Source organism: Protopterus annectens, chromosome 10.part0 (assembly GCF_019279795.1).
Source record: "Protopterus annectens isolate FY-2018-M chromosome 10.part0, PAN1.0, whole genome shotgun sequence".
Classification (NCBI taxonomy): domain Eukaryota; kingdom Metazoa; phylum Chordata; order Ceratodontiformes; family Protopteridae; genus Protopterus; species Protopterus annectens.
The window spans coordinates 1,667,518,657-1,667,538,035 of record NC_056744.1 but is presented as its reverse complement, the minus strand read 5'-3'; the positions used below and the strand labels follow the sequence as shown (position 1 = coordinate 1,667,538,035).

The 19,379-nt window shown below is 43.1% G+C and overlaps 1 protein-coding gene across 1 annotated transcript in view; it reads left to right on the top strand.

Moving 5' to 3' along the window:
- LOC122813882 (nuclear factor 7, ovary-like) overlaps positions 1-19,379 on the top strand; it is a 294,417-nt gene that overhangs the window by 7,980 nt on the left and 267,058 nt on the right. The window contains exon 2 of the mRNA XM_044086423.1: positions 10,624-10,962. Within this exon, the coding sequence (XP_043942358.1) occupies positions 10,624-10,962 (339 nt within the window). The remainder of the gene's footprint in view (positions 1-10,623; positions 10,963-19,379) is intronic.

Here is a 19,379-nt window from a genome sequence, read left to right as displayed (position 1 = left end):
GGAGCTTTTCTCCCCGGGCCTCTGCTGTAAATGGACCTTGTTCCAGTCAGAGTTTCCCAGTAAACAAATGTAAAATAAATAAATAAAAAAAATTCCTACCATCTAATCTAGGCAATATTAAGGCACATTCTATTAGAGCTTTAGCTTCTGCGATGGTGTACTGGAATAGGGTGGACTCTGGAAGTATTCTAGAGGCAGCAACCTGGTCCTCTATCCATACATTTACAAAGTACTACAAGCTGGATTTCTTTTCTAGGTCCACAGCTAGAGTTGCTTGGACCATTCTCCAGGGACTCCTGGACCCTTATCCTTTCCTCTTCCTGGTTGTATAAGCTGTCTAGTCTACCCATAGGTTACTGCAGCAGTGTGAGTAATGGACATTGTACAGATGTTTAAATTATCCACTGCTGCATTAGCTACACCCAAGCACCATACATTTTTGTTGTGGGTTGTGTGTATTTATTTGTTTGTATGTGCACGTGTGTGGGTTTTATATACATAGATATCTATCTATCTATATATAGATATATATATATATATATATATATATATATATATATTATATATATATATATATATATATATATATATATATATATATATATATATAGATAGATATCTGTATGTGTGTGTGTGTGTGTATGTATATATATATATATATATATATATATATATATATATATATATATATAAAATATGGGTTTACTTTGTTTCATTCAATCTCATTTCACTTAGGTTTATTTCACCCCAACCACTCCACTTCGCTGAAAACACAAATTACTGAAAACTTGTTTCCCTGAATCTCATTTCACTGAACTGAACTTAGTATATACGGCACTGTGTAGAGTACTGTAAGGCAAGTAAAAGGTATATGCCCTTTTCCCCACTGTAGTGCAATCCTGGAGTTAGTATATATAGTTGGGGGTGTGGGGGCACAGGCCCCCACCTTGTTTGTTTTATATTGTATTTTACCAAAAACTTCAAAACAATACATTTTAACCAATAGACATGCATAGTTGCAACAGCAATGACTAACTCGGTCCAGAAGACAATATCTACTCAAACTAAGTAGGGGGCCGTGACCCCCACACCAACCTAACTGTATATACTAACTCCAGGATTACACTACAGTGGGGAAAAGGGCATATACCTTTTACTTGCCTTACAGTACTTTACATCATCATCATCTTCTTTCAGCTGTTCCCATTAGGGGTTGCCACAGCGGATCATCTGTTTCCATTTCTTCCTGTCCTCTGCATCATGCTCTGTCACACCAACCACCTGCATGTCCTCTCTCACCACATCCATAAACCTTATCTTAGGCCTTCCTCTTTTCCTGTTACCTGGTAGCTTCATCCTTAGCATCTTTTTCCCAATATGGTCAGCATTCTTCCTCAGCACATGTCCAAACCAACGTAATCTTGTCTCTCTGGCTTTGTCTCCAAAGCTTCCAACCTGGGCTGACCCTCTAATATACTTATTCCTAATCCTGTCCACCCTCAAAACACCCAGTGCAAATCTTAACATCTTTAACTCTGCCACATCCAGCTCTAACTCCTGCCTTTTTGTCAGTGCCACTGTCTCCAACCCATATAACATAGCTGGTCTCACTACCCTCTTGTAGACCTTCCCTTTCACTCTTACTGGTATTCGTCTGTCACAAATCACTCCTGACACTCTCTTCTCCACCCACTCCATCCTGCCTGTACTCTCTTCTTCACCTCTCTTCCACACTCACCATTACTCTGAACTATTGATCCCAAGTATTTAAACTCATCCACCTTCGCCACCTCTACCCCTTGCATCCTCACCATTCCTCTATCCTCCCTGTCATTCACACACATATATTCTGTCTTAGTCCTGCTGGCCTTCATTCCTCTTCTCTCTAGAGCATATCTCCATCTCTCCAGGGTCTCCTCCACCTGTTCCCTACTCTCACTGCAGATCACAATGTCATCTGCAAAAATCATAGTCCACGGGGACTCCCTTACAGTACTCTACAAAGTGCCATATATACTAACTGCAGTTCAATGAAATTAATTTTCAGTAATCTGAATTATTAGTGAAGTGGTTGGGGTGAAATGAAATTCAGTGAAATGAGATTCAATGAAACAAAGTAGATCCACGCACACACACACAAACACACACACACGTGTGTGTATATGTGTATGTATATATATATATATATATATATATATATATATATATATATATATATATATACATGTATATATAATGTGTGTGTGTGTGTGTATGTATATATATATATATATATATATATATATATATATATATATATATATATATATATATATATATATATATGTATGTATGTATATCTATATATATATATATATATATATGTATGTATGTATATCTATATATATATATGTATGTATGTATATCTATATATATATATATATATATATATATATATATATATATATTGTATGGTTATATATATTTATATTATATATATTTTAATGGTTGCTCAGGAGGACTTTGTCATTTTTCTTTAGGGTCAAGAATGTCCTGAAGATTTTTAGTTACTCTGGCTGGTTATATAGCTCTCCAAAAGGGATTAGCTTGTAATCAGCCAACGTGACAGTATGGGAGGGGGGGGGGTGAAAGTTTTCGGAAGCCTGTCATTTGTTGTATCCTTGGCACAATATATCCCATAGACTACTGCAGCAGTGAAGAATTTGAATATCTACAGTTGAAGGCAAGTGTAAATTACACAGCTATACTTTCACCATTTCCAGTATTCACAAACATACAGACGCACCATACCCATACACCTGTACAAGGAGTTCTGTATCATCTGCTTGCTCCTCAGTCTTACAAACTCAAAACACATTTTGTATCAGCTCTGTTTTTCAATCCAAATGGATGCTGTGTTGTCACAGACCTGTTACTCAGTGTCCCATATTTGTATATAACAATCTGATATTGTTAATCCTCGTTCATTCCTTACGTATGGGTATCGGTTCCGAGCTCGGAACCGAGCCGGCCATTTTCCAAGCTCGCGTCAGCTTCAAACTTTTGGGCTAAACTCTTACCCACAACTCCCCTCTCCCTGTTACCCCAGATTTCGTTTGCCGTGTTGCCATCCGGTCGTGTCAAGCTACTTCTCTTGAGCCAAGTACTGTCAATTGTTGTTTAATTGCTTTACAAATTACTTTTCTGTCAAAAAAAGTTGATATTTTATTGTCTCTTGCCCTATCGCATCTAGCGTTCATAATTTCCTCAGGTTTTTTTCTTTCCTTTACTTACCCTTTTTACTGCAAGGTAATTTCTCCTTACCATCGTTGGTAATCCCTTTCTTTTTCTTTTTCATACCTTCGGGTACTCTCTTGTACCATTTTTGGTACTTTTCTATTGGTTAATATGGCAGATAAAAAGAGTATTCCAGGGTTTAAACGGTCTTCTGATTGTGGCACAAACTGCCTTTTTCTGATGCACACTCTTATGTGTTTATTGGTTGGGAGCTTCCCGTTTATCTGTTGAACCTCCTTGTTCTATATGTGCAAACCTTTCTAATAGAACTTTGCTAGAAATGAAAAATAAGCTGATCCTGAAGGGACTTCTAAAATCTCCCTTTTCAGAAGCTATTTTTGGGTCAGAGGTCTCAACCCCTCCTAAATCCCATAAGAAAATGGATGTTTCTACCAAAGCTAAATCATTGCCTTCGTCCCCGGCTGGGGACTCACACCAACCAAAATCTAAAAAGGCTAAAATTTCGGCTCTGGAGCTCTCTCAGTCATCCCCAGTGCTTTCGGTGCCCAGACCTTCGGCACCAAGGCCTTTGGCTCCATTAGTGATTTTGGCTCCGTCCTCTCCTACAGCCTTCTACATATCGGCACCGAGGGGCTCCTCGGTTCAGACCTTTACCACTGTATCGGCACCAACCATTCAGTCGGCGCAGACTTTGACTCCATCGGCTCCAAGATCTTCCTCGGAACCGACGCCTTTATTACTGACTCCAGTTTTGTTGGTTCCAGTTTCGGCACCGACAATCACTTCAGCACCGATCCCTGTGTCAGTGCAGACAATGACATCGGCACCGATGACTTCTTCGGTACAGACTACAGTAGTTCAGTCTTTCTCTGCACAGTTGTCCTCGGTGCAATCAGATGAGATGGGCACCGAGTCTGCCTCTTTTGTGGACAGGCCTGTTTCTCCCTCAGTCTCTGTGAGGTCCACTAGAAGTCTATCTGAACATGATGTGTTGCATCTTGTGGACCAGGCATTCTTGGCCAGAGGTATTCCACCCCCCAGGAACTATCCTTCCTTGGGGAGGTGATCACCCATCCCCAAAGACACCTTCTTATTCTCCTCCTTCATTGCCTTTGAAGTCCATGGATATAGCACAGTCTTCACCTTCTGCAGTTCCCTTTATGGATCTCACTAAGGAACCGCAGTTGCCTTTGTGGCAGGAAAGTTTTGCTACGACCCAGGATGTCAGCTGTGATACGCATAGCTTGCTGCTTCACAGCCATCCAGGGACTCCGAGTCGGCAGGCTGAGCCACTTAGGTGAGGAGTGCCCCCTGTCCTTGACATACACTCCTCTCCGGGTGGACCAACCTTCCAACTGATGGGGAAGGCTTTCGCCGCTGCTTACGATACTGGGTTTTTCTATACCTCCGCCCTCCTCTGGTACACTGGTCTCACGAGTCGCAACTAGCGGACACCGGGTGTAAGGGCCTCAGGATATATTTCCTCAGGGATCCCCTTTTCCATTGTCTTCCCCAGCTTCTCTCGCTGAGGAGGTCCACCGGAAAAGTTCATGTAAGAGGAAGCACATGGACTCCACAGAGGAGTCTCTCACTGAAGACACTGATTTCAATGAGGGGGAAGGATCCCCTTGGTCACCCTCTGAGGTATCCTTTGGCGATATCCTTGAAATCCTGAAACAGAGAGGTGATTGGCAGCCCTGTAATCTGACCTCTGAGGAATCTGTGTTCCTGCAGGCTTTTTGCACCCGGCCCCCTACCTCCTGGGTTACTCCACTTGCCGATGAACTTGTCAAGTCCATCGTGCAGCGTGCTTGGAAGGCCCCTGATACTGTTGAAGCTATTCCCTGCAGGCCAGATAAGATCTTGTCCCCTCCTGCTTCAGATCCCCACTGGCCCAAAGGTCTTCCTATAGATGCTTTGGTGGTGGTTGCCGCAACAAAAAAGGATCTGGCAGAAGAAGAAAGCCAGACTGTCCATCCACCTAACAGAGAGTCCCAGGTCCTGGACAGAATAGGGAAGCACACTTTTGCTTCAGCAACCTTTGCTGTCAGGTCTCTGAATTATATGGCACATCTCACCAAGCTTCAAAGGGATCTGGTTTCCGAGCTGTCTGAAACCTTGGCTGGTGCAGTGTCTGATGAGGTCCGTGACAAAGTGGCCTCTCAGCTGGCCACCACTGAGTCTATATCCAACTCCTCTATGCGATTGATATCTCATGCATCAGAAGGAGCAGCTAGAGTGGCGGGTTCAGCTGTGGTCTTGAGATGACACACCTGGATGCGCTTGTGCAACTTCGCGGAACCTTTTAAGTCTTCCTTTCTTAATGCCCCCATTGAGCCCTCCTCGTTGTTTGGGCCCAAAGGTAAAAGCACACTGGCCAGATGTGAACAATACGGTAAGACCCTTTCTGCCGTAGGTGTCTGTTATTCTTCCCCTCAACGTGCTTTCTCCCAAAACCAAAAGAGTGGGAAGATGTGGTTCAAGAAATCTCAGGGTCCTTTCCGTGGCACACAGGCCGATTTCTTCCCCAGAGGCAGAGGGAGAAACTCGCAGGGAAGACGCTCCTTTCAGGCCAGAGGGGGACCACATAACCAGGGTTCCAGGGATTCTTTCCCTCATTAATCCTACCAGCGCTCCTGAAGAGCAGCCCAACACCTTTCCTTTGGAGGTGGTTGGGGGACGCTTCTCCTTTTACCCTTCTGCCTGGCTAACCATTACCACCGATTCTTGGGTACAGAGGATCATAACCAGAGGTTATCATATCCCCTTTGATCTTTGTCCTGTCTCTTCAAAAAAATCTTCCTGACGTTCCACCCAGTCATAGGGAAGAAGGAGCACTAGAGATAGAAAAGCTGCTAAGAAAAAGGGTCATCCAAATAGTCCCTCCAGACCAGATAGGATCCGGATTCTACTCGAGACTATTTTTGGTGCAAAAGAAAACTGGGAACTGGAGACCAATTTTGGATCTCAGTATATTGAACAAGTTTGTGAGAGTTCAAAAATTCCGGATGGTCACTATACAGTCTATTCTCCCGCTTTTGGAAAAAGATGATTGGATGCTCTCTATAGATCTTCAAGATGCGTACTACCACATAAAGGTGGACAGGCCATCAAGAAGTTTTCTGCACTTCCGTGCGGGAGCCAGTCATTACCAGTTCAGAGTACTGCCCTTCGGACTCTCTACAGCCCCCAGAGTGTTTACAAAGTACATGGCAGTTGTCACAGCTCACCTGCAACTTCAAGGATTCCAGGTGTTTCCATACCTAGACGACAGGCTCATTTCCGCCCCCACCAGACATCTACTAGAAAAAGCCCTGGCATACTCTCTCCTCGCTGCTCAAAGGCTAGGCATAGGCATAACCATAAACTGGCAGAAATCCAATCTCACCCCTTCTCAGTCGACAGAATAGGGGCTATCTTGGACACAAAAACCCACAGAGCTGCTATTCCAGAGCACAGAAGTTTAAGGATAAAGCAACAACTAATTCCAATCCTTTCAAAGGAAAAAATCCACGTCTCACTCATTCCTACAGTTGTTGGGTTCCATGGCAGCCTCCATCACCATTGTTCCCCTGGCCAGGTTTCACATGAAGCTTCTACAATGGCTACTGCTCACCCAATGGTATCCTTTTCAGCATCCTCTTTCAGCCATGATTCGAGTAACCCACAGGTGCAAACAGGATTTAAATTGGTGGATGACACACAATCTCTCTCAATGGTCTCGCCCCTTTTCCCCCCAGCAACCCAAGGCCACAGTGACCACGGATGCCTCCCTGATTGGGGGGCGGGCTATATCAGGGACAGACAGTCCAAGGCACATGGTCCCAACTGGAGGCCCATTTGCATATAAATGTCCTAGAGCTGAGGGTGGTGCTTCTGGCATTGCAAGCATTCCATCCCCTGCTGCCATCTGGGACAATTGCGATTCAATCAGACAACATGGCAGTGGTCTGGTACATCAACTAGCAAGGTGGAACCAAATCATACCCCCTATTTCGAGAGGCCATGAGGATATGGCAACGGGCGATGGCTACCAACCATTTTCTTCTAGCAACGCACATTCCCGGGAGTTCCAATGTGATAGCAGACAGACTCAGCAGGTGCATTCTTCAACCTCACAAGTGGTCCCTGAATCTCTTGATAGCGGCGGAGACCTTCCACCGCCGGGGCCATCCTTGCTGCGACCTCTTTGCATCCCCGACCAACTACAAATGCAGCAGCTACTTCGCCCTGATTCCCCCTCCGGGACAGTCACCCAGGGACGCTTTAGTCCACGAGTGGCCCTTGGGTCTTCTCTACGCATTTCCGCCCTTTCCTCTCATTCCCCAGTTTCTGAAGAAAGCCCGGCAGTTGAAGAGCAAGGTAATCCTCATAGTACCATATTGGCCACGACAGATTTGGTTCCCATTCCTTTGGCCTCACCTACTAGATCGACCATGGATCTTCCATCCAATCCCAGAGTTGATCTCACACCCACAGAACCTGACTCATCCCAACCTGAACAGCCTGAAGCTAATGGCTTGGCTACTCCAATTCCCTTGATTGCCAGGCAAAATGATCTTTCTTTACCAGTACGTGATATTCTCATTGCTTCTCATAAGTCTTCCACTAGAAATACTTATCTGAGCAAGTGGAAAAGATTTACCTGTTGGCTGAAAGATAAACAAGTAGACCCCTTTTCAGCACCAGTGTCGATAATACTAGATTATTTGGCCAACCTGTTTCAATCGGGTCTATCGGCCTCTACCATTAGAGTAAATTTGGTTGCAATTTCTAATTTTCATGAGGGTGTCCAAGATTCCTCTCATGTCCCATAAATTGTGCAAGACCTTCATAAAAGGTGTGAATCATCTGAAGCCACCTTTTAGAGAACCTATTCAGCCATGGGATTTATCATTAGTTCTACAAGCTCTGACAATGGCACCTTTTGAATCAGCCTCTTCTTGCGACCTGAAGTATTTGTCATAGAAAACTTTGTTTTTGGTCGCTATTACTTCTGTCAGACGTATTTCAGAACTTCAGGCTTTATGCATCAAGAGTCCATACTTGATTTTTCATAGAGATAGTGTCTCTGAGAACTAATCCGTCCTTTCTGCCTAAAGTGATCTCTGAAATGTCCATTAATCAATCCATTGAATTGCCAGTTTTCTTTCCCAACCATTCAAACAGAGGAGAGTATTGCCTATGTAGCCTTGATATACACAGGCAAATCCATTTTTATCTAAACAGGAATAAACCCTTTCGTAAATCTGACCAGTTATTTTTGGCCTTTTCTGGATCTAGATTAGGATCAGCTGTTGCTAAGATCACATTAGCTAGATGGTTGAAGGACTGTGTGACCTTCATTTATAGACAACGCAACATCTCGTTGCCTACTACCATGAAAGCTCATTCAACAAGGTCGGTGGCAACTTCTGCTGGCTTCCATGCCAAAGCTTCTTTACATGACATCTGTGCAGCTGCAACTTGGGCTACGCCTCATACCTTCATCAATCATTACAAATTGGATTTGGCCTCCAGGGGAAGAGCATCTTTCAGTTCTATGGTGCTCAGGAATGTCCTTCCATGAGAGCCTCCCAGGAATAGAGGTAGCTGGGGACTCTGTCCCATACATAAGAAATGAACGAGGATTAACAATATTAGATAAAGAAGTTATGTCTTACCATAACGTTCCATCTGTATTGTTGATCCTCGTTTAGTCATTACGACCCTCCCTCCTTCCCCCTCCTGTGGTTTCTAGTGGATCTCACCATCCAGTTCTCTTAGGTTATTTGACCAGTGGTAGCCTTTACCTTCTTTAACTTGCAAACTCAATCTGAGGTAACAGGGAGAGGGGGAATTGTGGGTAAGAGTTTAGCTCGAGAGTTTGAAGATGGCGCGAGCTTGGAAAATGGCCGGCTCAGTTCCGAGCTCAGAACCGATACCCATACGTAATGACTGAACAAGGATCAACAATACAGATGGAACGTTATGGTAAGATGTAACTTCTTTTTCTGTTATCCCAGAGCTATTATCCATCCACATGGACCTACCTACACTTGTTACTCTGTATTATTCACCTGGACTCACCTGCACCATCTTGTGTGACAGGTGTGGCCTTCATCATTATAGATGCATTTAAATTACTGTACATTATTGATTGTTTTCTTAACTGCATAGACAGACATGAGTCCATCTGTATCTCCAATAGATTTCCCTTAACAGTCTAGTCTTACAAGATACATTCTGCTTCCCAGATGCTTTCTCCAATGCCACATATTTTAAGTGTCATTCTCTGTCACATGACAGCTTCAAGACTTCAAACACTGATGACATACTGGCTCAATACATAATTTGTAGACATTTTAGGAGTAGTAACCCTTGCAGGACATTGATTGAGTGGTAGCACCATTATTTCAGTTTGTGCAGATTTTTCACTTTGTAGAGGTGAACTTTGGATTTAGCATCCTCATGTAGTCCTTTCCAAACCTAGTATGCACTACAAGAGACTGCAGTCTTGCAGATATAGCTAGCTTTTCATTTCCACATTGACTTGGGTCGTATCCCAAGCACTGCAACTTTTACTGGCTTCTCTTCTACCTGAGTCACTGGCTTTGCTAGTGGGAGTAGTCTCACTTGGTGTTTTGTATCTGGCATCTTGCTTCTCCTACGATGAAGGCCTGTTGGTTGTGATAAGAGATTGTTGATTCATAGTAGACTTTACTGGCTCTAAAACTGTTTTAAGTGAGAACCTGAAATGGTAGTCCATTAAGCACCTGTCTTCTTTTTTGACAGTATGTTCCTCCCTTTCAGACTTCACAGACCTAAATATGCATCCATCAGTCTATAGTGAGTCTTGTTATACGTTTGGGGGGTGTCATCTTTCTACCTGATATGTACCACATCCAGTACCTCTCCTACAGAAAGGAGAACATTTTAGATGGTTGCCCCTCACTCTAAGCTTACCATAATTCTCAGCTATTCAGAATTTCACAGCAGGTCCAAATTTTTTCCTCAAATTTTTGGTCTGTTTCCCATCAAATGTATGGTTTTCTGACAAATGATTGAGGACAGACATTTGAAGTTCAGATTTCAAATACTTCAGAAAGTGCATGCTAAGTCAAATGTTTGTTTTGTAAAAGCAGTATTTAAAATCATACTCTGATTTTGGGTCTTTGACCCCTCATGATTTCTGGCTTTATCCAGACTTCTTGTACAAGAAAGTTGAAAGGTATGAGAATAGTGCATGCCCAGATCACCAGTGTTGCAGATGGATGCCTTTACCATGTAATGGATGGGCTGCCATTTGTTCATTTTATTTATTTAAGGGAAATGCATAAGTACAAGTTAAGCTGCAGTGGAGAGCTATTTGTTTTACTTATTTTGCTTTATTCTTATGTTTCCTAGGAAGATGTTTTTAATTTGGAGAAATACATTAAACAACAATTTGTAGAATTGCACCAGTTTCTCCTAGACAAGGAACAACAACTCATCCAGCAGCTGAAGAATGATGAAGCAAATACTCTAAAACGGATGGAAGGAAATCTCGAGTGCATTAAACAAGAGATTGTTACCTACCTTGTGACAGACTCTGATGGCAATTTGGAAGACAAGATTAAAGAAGAGGACAGCCTGAAAATAATGAAAGAAAATGTTAAATGTGTTGAAAATGATGCTATGGCCATTAACAGCATTAGTCACAGTAACTGGGAGATCATACAACCAGAACTAGTTGGTTTGCTAACAGTAAGCATATTATTTATTTCTGCTTTTATTTTTTTGTTTTAGAAAGTGGAATAATGTGGCAGCTGAGATAAAAAAGCATTATTGATTTTTTTAATTATTTCTTGATTTTTGTGGCTAGTCAGAACCCATTGTGAATGTAGATTTAAAGAGATAAGCTCCACTATGTTAATATAACATCATTATCATCAGCCACCTTTTCCCCATTTTTCTGCGTGGGGGATAGGGTATCATGTTAACTGTTGCCAACTCTCTCAATTCAATGTAACACTCTTGCCTTCTTCAACACTCATGCCTGTCACAGATCTTCTTTCACACAATTCATCCAACTCTTTGCTGGATGTCCTCCCGTCCTCTTACCTGTCTGTCCCAAATCTTCCTCACCAGATTGTCTTCTGCTTTTCTACACATGTGCCCAAACCACCGTAATCTGTTCTCTGTGATCTTTTCTGCAATTGTAGCTATGTTGGCTTCTGCTCTTATGTCCTCATTTCTTGGTCTGTCCCACAATGTGGATCCTACCACCTTTCTCAGGCACTTCATTTCCATCAACTCTAGCTTCTTCAACTGTTCTGCCTTTACTGCCCAAGTTTCTGTACCATACAGTAGTACTGGTCACACCACTGTCTTGTACACCTTAATTTTTAGCTTCTTTGGCATTCTTCTCTCATAGACTACACCTGATACTCTAGGCCAGTTGGCTGCAGCCCCTCTGATACTAGCTTTGACCTCTTCATTCAGACTACCCTTCTCTTCAACCACCCCATCCAGATACTTGAAGCTGTTTACCTGTTTCACTATCTTCCCTTCTTTCTCTATTCTCATCTTCTTCTGAATTTCCCAATGTGCTGCCATTACCATCTTGTCTACACTTAGTTTCATCCCATGTGCCTTCAGATTTGCATTCCATTCTCTTATCCTTTGCTGAAGTTCTAGACCAGAGTCTGCCTGTACTGCCACATCATCTGCATGCAGCAGCTTTGTTGATCTGTCCCCTTCAACCTTTTTGCTAATGTAGCCCATCAGTGTGAACAGCAGTGTGCTCAGAGCTAAACCCTGGTGTATACCCACTCCCACTGGGAACCCCTCTGTGAGGCAGAACACTGTTCATACTTGAGTCATTGGGTCCTTGTACATAGCCTGCACTAATTCTACCAATGTTTCTGGGACTTCAAACCACCACAGTACTGCCCAGATCAGCTTTTTTGGGACCTTTGTTATATGCTTGCTCCAAGTCTAGGAATGCCCAGTTGGACTCTCTCCTCATCTCAGCTTCTTCTCAAGTATCTCTCTTAATGCAAACATTGGGTCAATTGTGCTGCATCCTGATCTGAAACCGAACTACTCATCTCCCATCTTGCATTCTACTTCTCTGCGTATCCATTTGTAAATCGCCATCTCCAGAACTTTCATGCAGTGTGGTAGGAGTTTGATGCCTCTGTACTACACACAGTTGTGGATGCCCCCATTGTTCTTGTACACGGGCACAAGTATGCTTATTCTCCATTCATCTGGGATACGCCTTTCTCTCCATACTGCTATTAGTATCCTCAGGAGCCATTTCTCCCCTATTTCACCCAGCATCTTTATCATATCTGCTGCGACCTCATCTGACCCTGCTGCTTTCCATGACTTTATCTTCCTTAGTGCTGTTCTTACTCCTTTTAGGGTGGGCTCCTCCTCTTCTACTCATCATAGGCTGTGCATGGGATAGTACAGCTTCTGTGGGCTTTTCTTCATTCAGATGCTGCTAGAAATATTCCTTCCATCTGCCTTTGATGTCCTGTAGACTGGTGAGCAGCTTGTTCCTGGCATCCCTTATGAAGGGTGGCTGACTATCTTTATCTTTCTGTCTTTACCTTGCAACCTGAAATAGCTTCTTTGTGCCCCTTACTGAGTCACTTTCCTGAAGTTGGTAGAGTGCTTCCAACGCCCTATTCTTTGCTATTGCAACTTCTTTCTTAGCTTCTTTGTTAGCCAACCAATAGTCCTTCCTAGCCTGGTCAGTCTTTTCTGTCTGCCACTTCTTCCTGCACTCCTCCTTTCTTTTGATGACTTCCTGGACTTCTGCTTTCCACCACCAGCTTTCCTTATGTATCTTATTTCCATACCTGGCTTGGCCGCATATCTTTTCTGTAGTCCTAACACTTGCTGTTTTAGACAGTGTTATTCTTGTTCATCTCCACCTATTTCCTCCTCTTCTTGGGGTGCTAGAGCCCTGAGTAATTCCTTGAACTGTTGTAATGTGTCTCCAGTCAACTTCCAAGTCTTTAGCCTGATCTCTCTTGACTTTAGAGCCTTCTCTGACCACTGCCTGCAGCTGATTGTAACAACTACTGGTTTATGCTGTGGGCCGACTGTTTCAGAGGAAGTCTACCTGAGTTGCATGTTGGCTGCTGGTTTATGTAATGTTGTGATCTCTTTTTCTGAACCATGTGTTGGCTACTATCAAGCCATTTGCCAGACAGAAGTGTAGAATGACTTCTCCTTCTTTATTCCTGTTTCCCCACCCATGAGGACACAGGTAGTCCTCATATCCTGTTCTGTCTGTCCTGATATGTGCATTCAAGTCAGCCATTATCAACACCAGTTCATGTTGTTGTGTTTTATCTAGTAGGTTCTACAGCTGGTGTCTGAATGCACTCTTTTCCTCATTTTTACAACCCTGCTGTGGGGCATAGGCTGAGGTTATGAATACCGCCCTCTCATTACACTGGAGTCGGATTCCCATGAGTCTGGCATTAATTCTGATGATATCCCTCACTGCCTTCTGAAGCCTCACTCACCACAATTCCTGCACCATTTCTAGCCTGTCCTCCACTTGAGTAGTAGAGTCTGGATACCAAGCCAAGTGGTTTTGCTGCACTTCCCTACCATCTCGTCTCTTGGATACATAGGATGTCCACCCTCTTCTGTATCATCATAGCATCCACTCTCAAGCTGCATCCTGTCAGTGAACCTAGCAGTTATCAGTTTGTTTGGCAGGTTGGTTAGTTTTACGTCCATCTTTTGCTCAATAGAGCTATCCAATGTAATCCAGGCTGGGCAGCTAGACACCAGCCAGCCAGTAACTTTTTGACCCAAGGCTACTGGGCTTTATGGTGGGCACACACTGCCCAGTAGGGGCAACTATCCCCCCTCCCACCATTAGCAAGGGTCCCTGCCATGAATCAGAATAGGCCAGGTCCTCAACCCACATATCACCGGTAACTACCCATGCCCATTTTTGGCGACATCATTCAACATGACTGAATCACCTTGAACCATATTTTGCACTGTTGAGTGGCTAGCCCAGCCATGGCATGCAGTCTGATCTGTGTTCTCCTATCTTGAGGATACTGTGCACCACAGTAGATGCCCAAAGCAGTTGCTGCCCACAGCCCCATTCATTGATGAGTTGGAGATGGAAACACACTCAGCATGTTTTTCAGACATGGGAGAAACCCCACGGAGACAAAGAGAGAACAAGCAAACTCCAAACAGGCATTGGTCGGAGGTCAGGATCGAACCTTATACCTTGTGCATGGGAGGCAAAGACCTTAACCATTAAGGCATCTGGTCTCATCTATTATTACAACACAAAAAAAAGTTCCAAAAAATAGATGGAAATTAGTGACACAGTTCTACACTTATTTTTTTTTTGTTTTTTTTTACTCTTTAGTGATGCAACAACATAACACTTTTCAATCCAATAGTAAATCATTAGTTAGAAAAAGCAAGTAGCTTTGTTGTTAGATGTGCAGACTGCAGAAATCTTGCTTGGAAAAGGGTATGTTTCCCAATGCTGACAGTGGTGTATGGTATGTAGAGACTGTCAGTAGTGATTTGGTATAGTGTCATAGACTATTCTAAGCTGAAATGCACCTAGAATAAGGTTAAGATTACTATGAATAGAGAGAGTAGGAGCTATATGTGAGTGTGTTACACTTGGGATGGTGGGGAACCCTAAGATGTTTCCTTAAGAAGTTTGTAAAGGAACTTATATTTATCTTGTGATGAAGCAGGAGATTGTTCCATGTCTTGAAGTGGTGATGACAGGAGTGGCCTTAGGTCAACTGGTGCCCTAGGCAAGAGAGCTCCACGGCACCCCCACCATACCACCTGGTGCCCCCATCCTGGTCTTGCTACACCAAATAAATACTAGAAAAGTGCCCCTGCTACAGCGGTGCCCTAGGCGGCCGCCTAGTTGGCCTATGCCTAAGGCCGGCTATGGGTGATGAAGAAGTGTAAGTGACCATGGTGGTTCTTACAGTGCTGGGGTTGCAGAGAGGTTTCAAGTTCTGAGGAAGCGAGATGGACATTTGTCAGATTTCTTCAAGGTGGAATGGGATACCCTAAAGGCTGTGTATTTTTTTCCCCAGATTCAAACCAGTTATTAGTCATTTTGAGATAAGTAATGGTATGTTGTAAGGGACTGGTTAGATATAAAAGAGGAGCTCCATGGTGAACCCCCTTAAGTTTACCAAAAGGGGAGGAGCTTAGGTTAGCAGATTAATGACTAGTAGAATACTGATAACAGTACTGAGTCTAGAGTTTAGTGTTGGTAAGTTTTTGATACAATAAGGGAAGACAAATTTAGCACTGAATTTTGGATATAGTTGTATAAATATGGTGGACAAATGTGTGAGCTGAGGTGAAGATGAACCCCTAGCAGTGTGAAGATGGAGACTATTTTTGATTTGGTATGATTATTATTTTAGTTTGTAGAGCTGTGGCAGTGGGGATTGAGGTTTGGTGGCCAGGATGGAAGAGTTGCAAATCCAGTGTTGAACTTAGGTGAATGCATCGTGGTTTGCATTTTTATTTTTGTAGTGCTACTGAATGTAAAAAAAGGGATGTTATCTGCATATTGTATGCCTTTAGTTGGATGACAGAATTTAACTATGTCTGTGATGGATGCGATGCACAGTAGTAGCCAAGGACAGAAGCTGTGGGCACACCTAGTTGTACAGGCCAGAAGAGTGAAATCTGAGTATGTAATCTGAATGCACTCAGTTGTAGAAGCTTTTGTACTAGTTTAAGGTTCGGTAAATGTAGATATAAGGAGGTTATGACTGTACATGTTCAGGGCTTTTGTTAAGTCTGTAACGATGGCACATGTTAAGCTGTTGTCAGTTACGTTGTACTTTAACTTAATACAAGAAGATAAGAGATGTGGTTTTTAATACCATGACCAGGACAAAAGCCTTGCTGACAGTCAAGTATTACTGTAGTAAGCTGTTTTAGTAATTGATGCTGTGTGCACATTTTAATAATTATTGAAAGGATTAAAGGACAGTAGTAGGTTAGTATTGATGAAGCTTTGTTGAGGGGCTAAATTTATGCATTGGCTTTTTTCCCAATAAAATCTTACTTTAATGTACATTTCCAAAGGAGAATAAAAACAAAATAACAGGGTGCATCTGAGATTATCCAACTGCAACTAACTCTGGGCAAAACTCCAATCCACATTTTAACTTGCCACAGATCCTCCACCATACCCTAGGATTCACACTTCTCTTTTCTTGATATACTAGAAAATAGAGTTCAACCAAACACCCTGATAATGGGCGATTTTCAACTAACCCACCATTAACTGGGAAAACTACACTTGTAGCAACTCCTTCGCTCAACACTTTATGGAATTCATAAGTTCTAATGCCCTAGATCAACTTTTCCACACCCCCATTTAGGGGTAACAATATCTTGGACCTAGTCATTACCAGCATGAGTAACCGGTGTTCCACACCTGAGGTCAGCTCCTCGTTGTTCAGATCCGACCATAAACTAATCATCTTAGATATCCATATGCCACCCCCACCCCCCATTAATGAAACTACTGTTAAAAGTTTCTCCAAAGCCAACTTCATGCTTCTTAAGACAGAAGTGGTGAACTTCATGACACCCATGCAGATGGATAATACAGTAACGACTGCTGAATCCTACACAAATGCACTCTGTAAGCACTTGCACGAGTGCATAGATCATGCAATCCCTAACGGAACCAAGATGCTATCCTCCAAAAAAGGAAGCCAATCTGGTGATCCCCTGCCATAAACAAACTCTGTAACAGACAGAAGAAACTGTTGCAAAACAGAGTAAAGCCCCATGATTGGAGGAGTTCCCTGGCCAGCCTTTGTAAGAAGCTGAGATCCCTCATAAAATCCTCCAAATCTAGTTAAGAAAACAAAATTGCCACTGATTCTAAGGACAACCACAAAGCATTCTATAGCTATGTCAAGAATCTTAATGGCAATACTCAGATCTGCTCTGAGTTACAGCACAATGGCACCAGAATTACAGAACCAACTGATATTACCAACATCCTGCCAGATAGGTTCAGTGCTAACTTTATCCCCTGCCCACCCCCTAAAGGGCCCATACCTATACCAGAAGCATGCAGAGTCCTTGTAATCACAACTATGCAGGTAAAAACTGCACTCTCTAAAGCCAAGAACACCGCATCCATGGGACTGGATAACATCCCAGGCTGCATTTTACATGAACTTCAGAACAAACTGGCTCCCCACCTAAGTACCATGTTCAATCATAGCCTCACATCAGACTTTGTGCCCACTGAATGGTGCACAGCAACAGTTATCCCACTGCACAAAGGGGGAGCCACCAAGGACCCTGGGAACTATCACCCTATTAGCCTGATGAGCCTGGGCTGCAAGGCCATGGAACGTATCATCATGGGACTTGTAAACAAAGACATTGGTAACATCCAAACTCTGGGCCCCACCCAGTTCGAGTTTGTGAAAGGCGGATCATGTCTCCTGAACCTGACTGATTTCTTTGAAGCAGTCACCAAAGCCATAGTTGAGGGGTAAGGTGGTTCACACAGCCTATCTTGACCTCGCCAAGCTTTTGACACCATCCCCCATTCTGGAATTATAGACAAACTCACTAAAGTAGGTAGAAATCCCTACGTCAGAAGATGGGTTGTCAACTGGCTCACTGACAAAACCCACACTGTAAAAGCTGTAGACTCCAAATCAGTGACTTCAAACCAGTGACAATTTGAGTACCACAGGGTTCAGTCCTGGGTCCTCTCCTGTTTGGTATCTACTTCTCTGAAGTACCGGCTAATACAGAAGGTCACTGGCTAATGAAGCTCGCAGACGACTGCAAACTAGGCAACATAGTTGAGTCCCCAAATGATGTTGACATCCTACAGAAGGGCCTCACCGAGGAAGATGCATGGTGTCAGAGCCATGGCCTCAAGCTCAATGCCAAAAAGTGCATTGTCATCCCCTTTGGTAAAAACTTTGTACCCATGAACTACCACATAGGCGGTACTCTATTTAACACCGAAATTTTGATGAGACCTTGGGACTCAGGTGGACAGTAGTCTCTCCTTTGACAGTAACATCGCCACAGTGGTCAGAAAATCCTTCTACGTGGCACACCTCATCATGAAAGGGTTCTCATCCAGGAAGAAAGAGGTCATTGTTGCCCTCTATTAGTCGCTCACTAGACCCATTATAGAGTACAACGCCCCTTTTGGAATGTACCTCACAAGACATCTACAACAGCTGGAAAGGCCATAGTACCTCACAAAGAGGATTACCAGCCTCCAACAGGTGCCCTACGCTGACTGTCTCCAAAAACTCCAGCTTTATGCCGTAGCATATCACCTACTTCGAGGTGATCTCTGCCTAACATTCAAAGTTATGTCAAACCCAGAGCTGTTGGAAATGCTCCACCTAAAGAAATCCCAATCTCTCAGAGCTACTCGCTGTACGGACCTAAACCTCATCACCACATTAAACAGAACATGCTGGAGGGATAGATTCCTGTCCCAGAGACTTCCCATACTGTAGAACAAGCTACCCATCTATATCGAACAAAGCTCCTCATTAGCACTCTTCAAGAAATGTCTTGATGAGTGGATGGGAAATAGGAAATTCACCCCGGGGGTCACTTCTGTGGCTCTGCTCGACAGGGGCACAGGAAAATAACTTTCTTGGGTGGTGAAAGCCAGGGAACCTTGTTGGCTAGGCTTACATAGGCCTTTGGGTCAGTAGCTTAGTACCTACCTATGAACCTATAAAACGAGAAGTGTAATTCAGATAGACTTGTATTACTTTGATTAATTTGATACAAGTTCCATTGGCAATAAATATAGGTACACCGTCGAGTCCATCACTTAAACCTGGATAACTCCGGCACTGAATTAACTTTCCATTTCCCGGGTATGAAACACTTTATCACTGAAGCTAAACAGTTTGCTTCCATCCAGCCTGAGGGAATATTTCTAATTTTGTCAAACAACAATGCAGTATGGGTAAAGTTGATACAGTAGGGGTAAATCTGAAATTTCTTTGTACAGTTGTGGTTATCTATTTTATATGTATCCTTAACGGAAACAAACAATCTGAGGGCAGGTCTATGAACGTGCATTAAAGCAGCATCATAACTTAAGCATCAAACAGAAT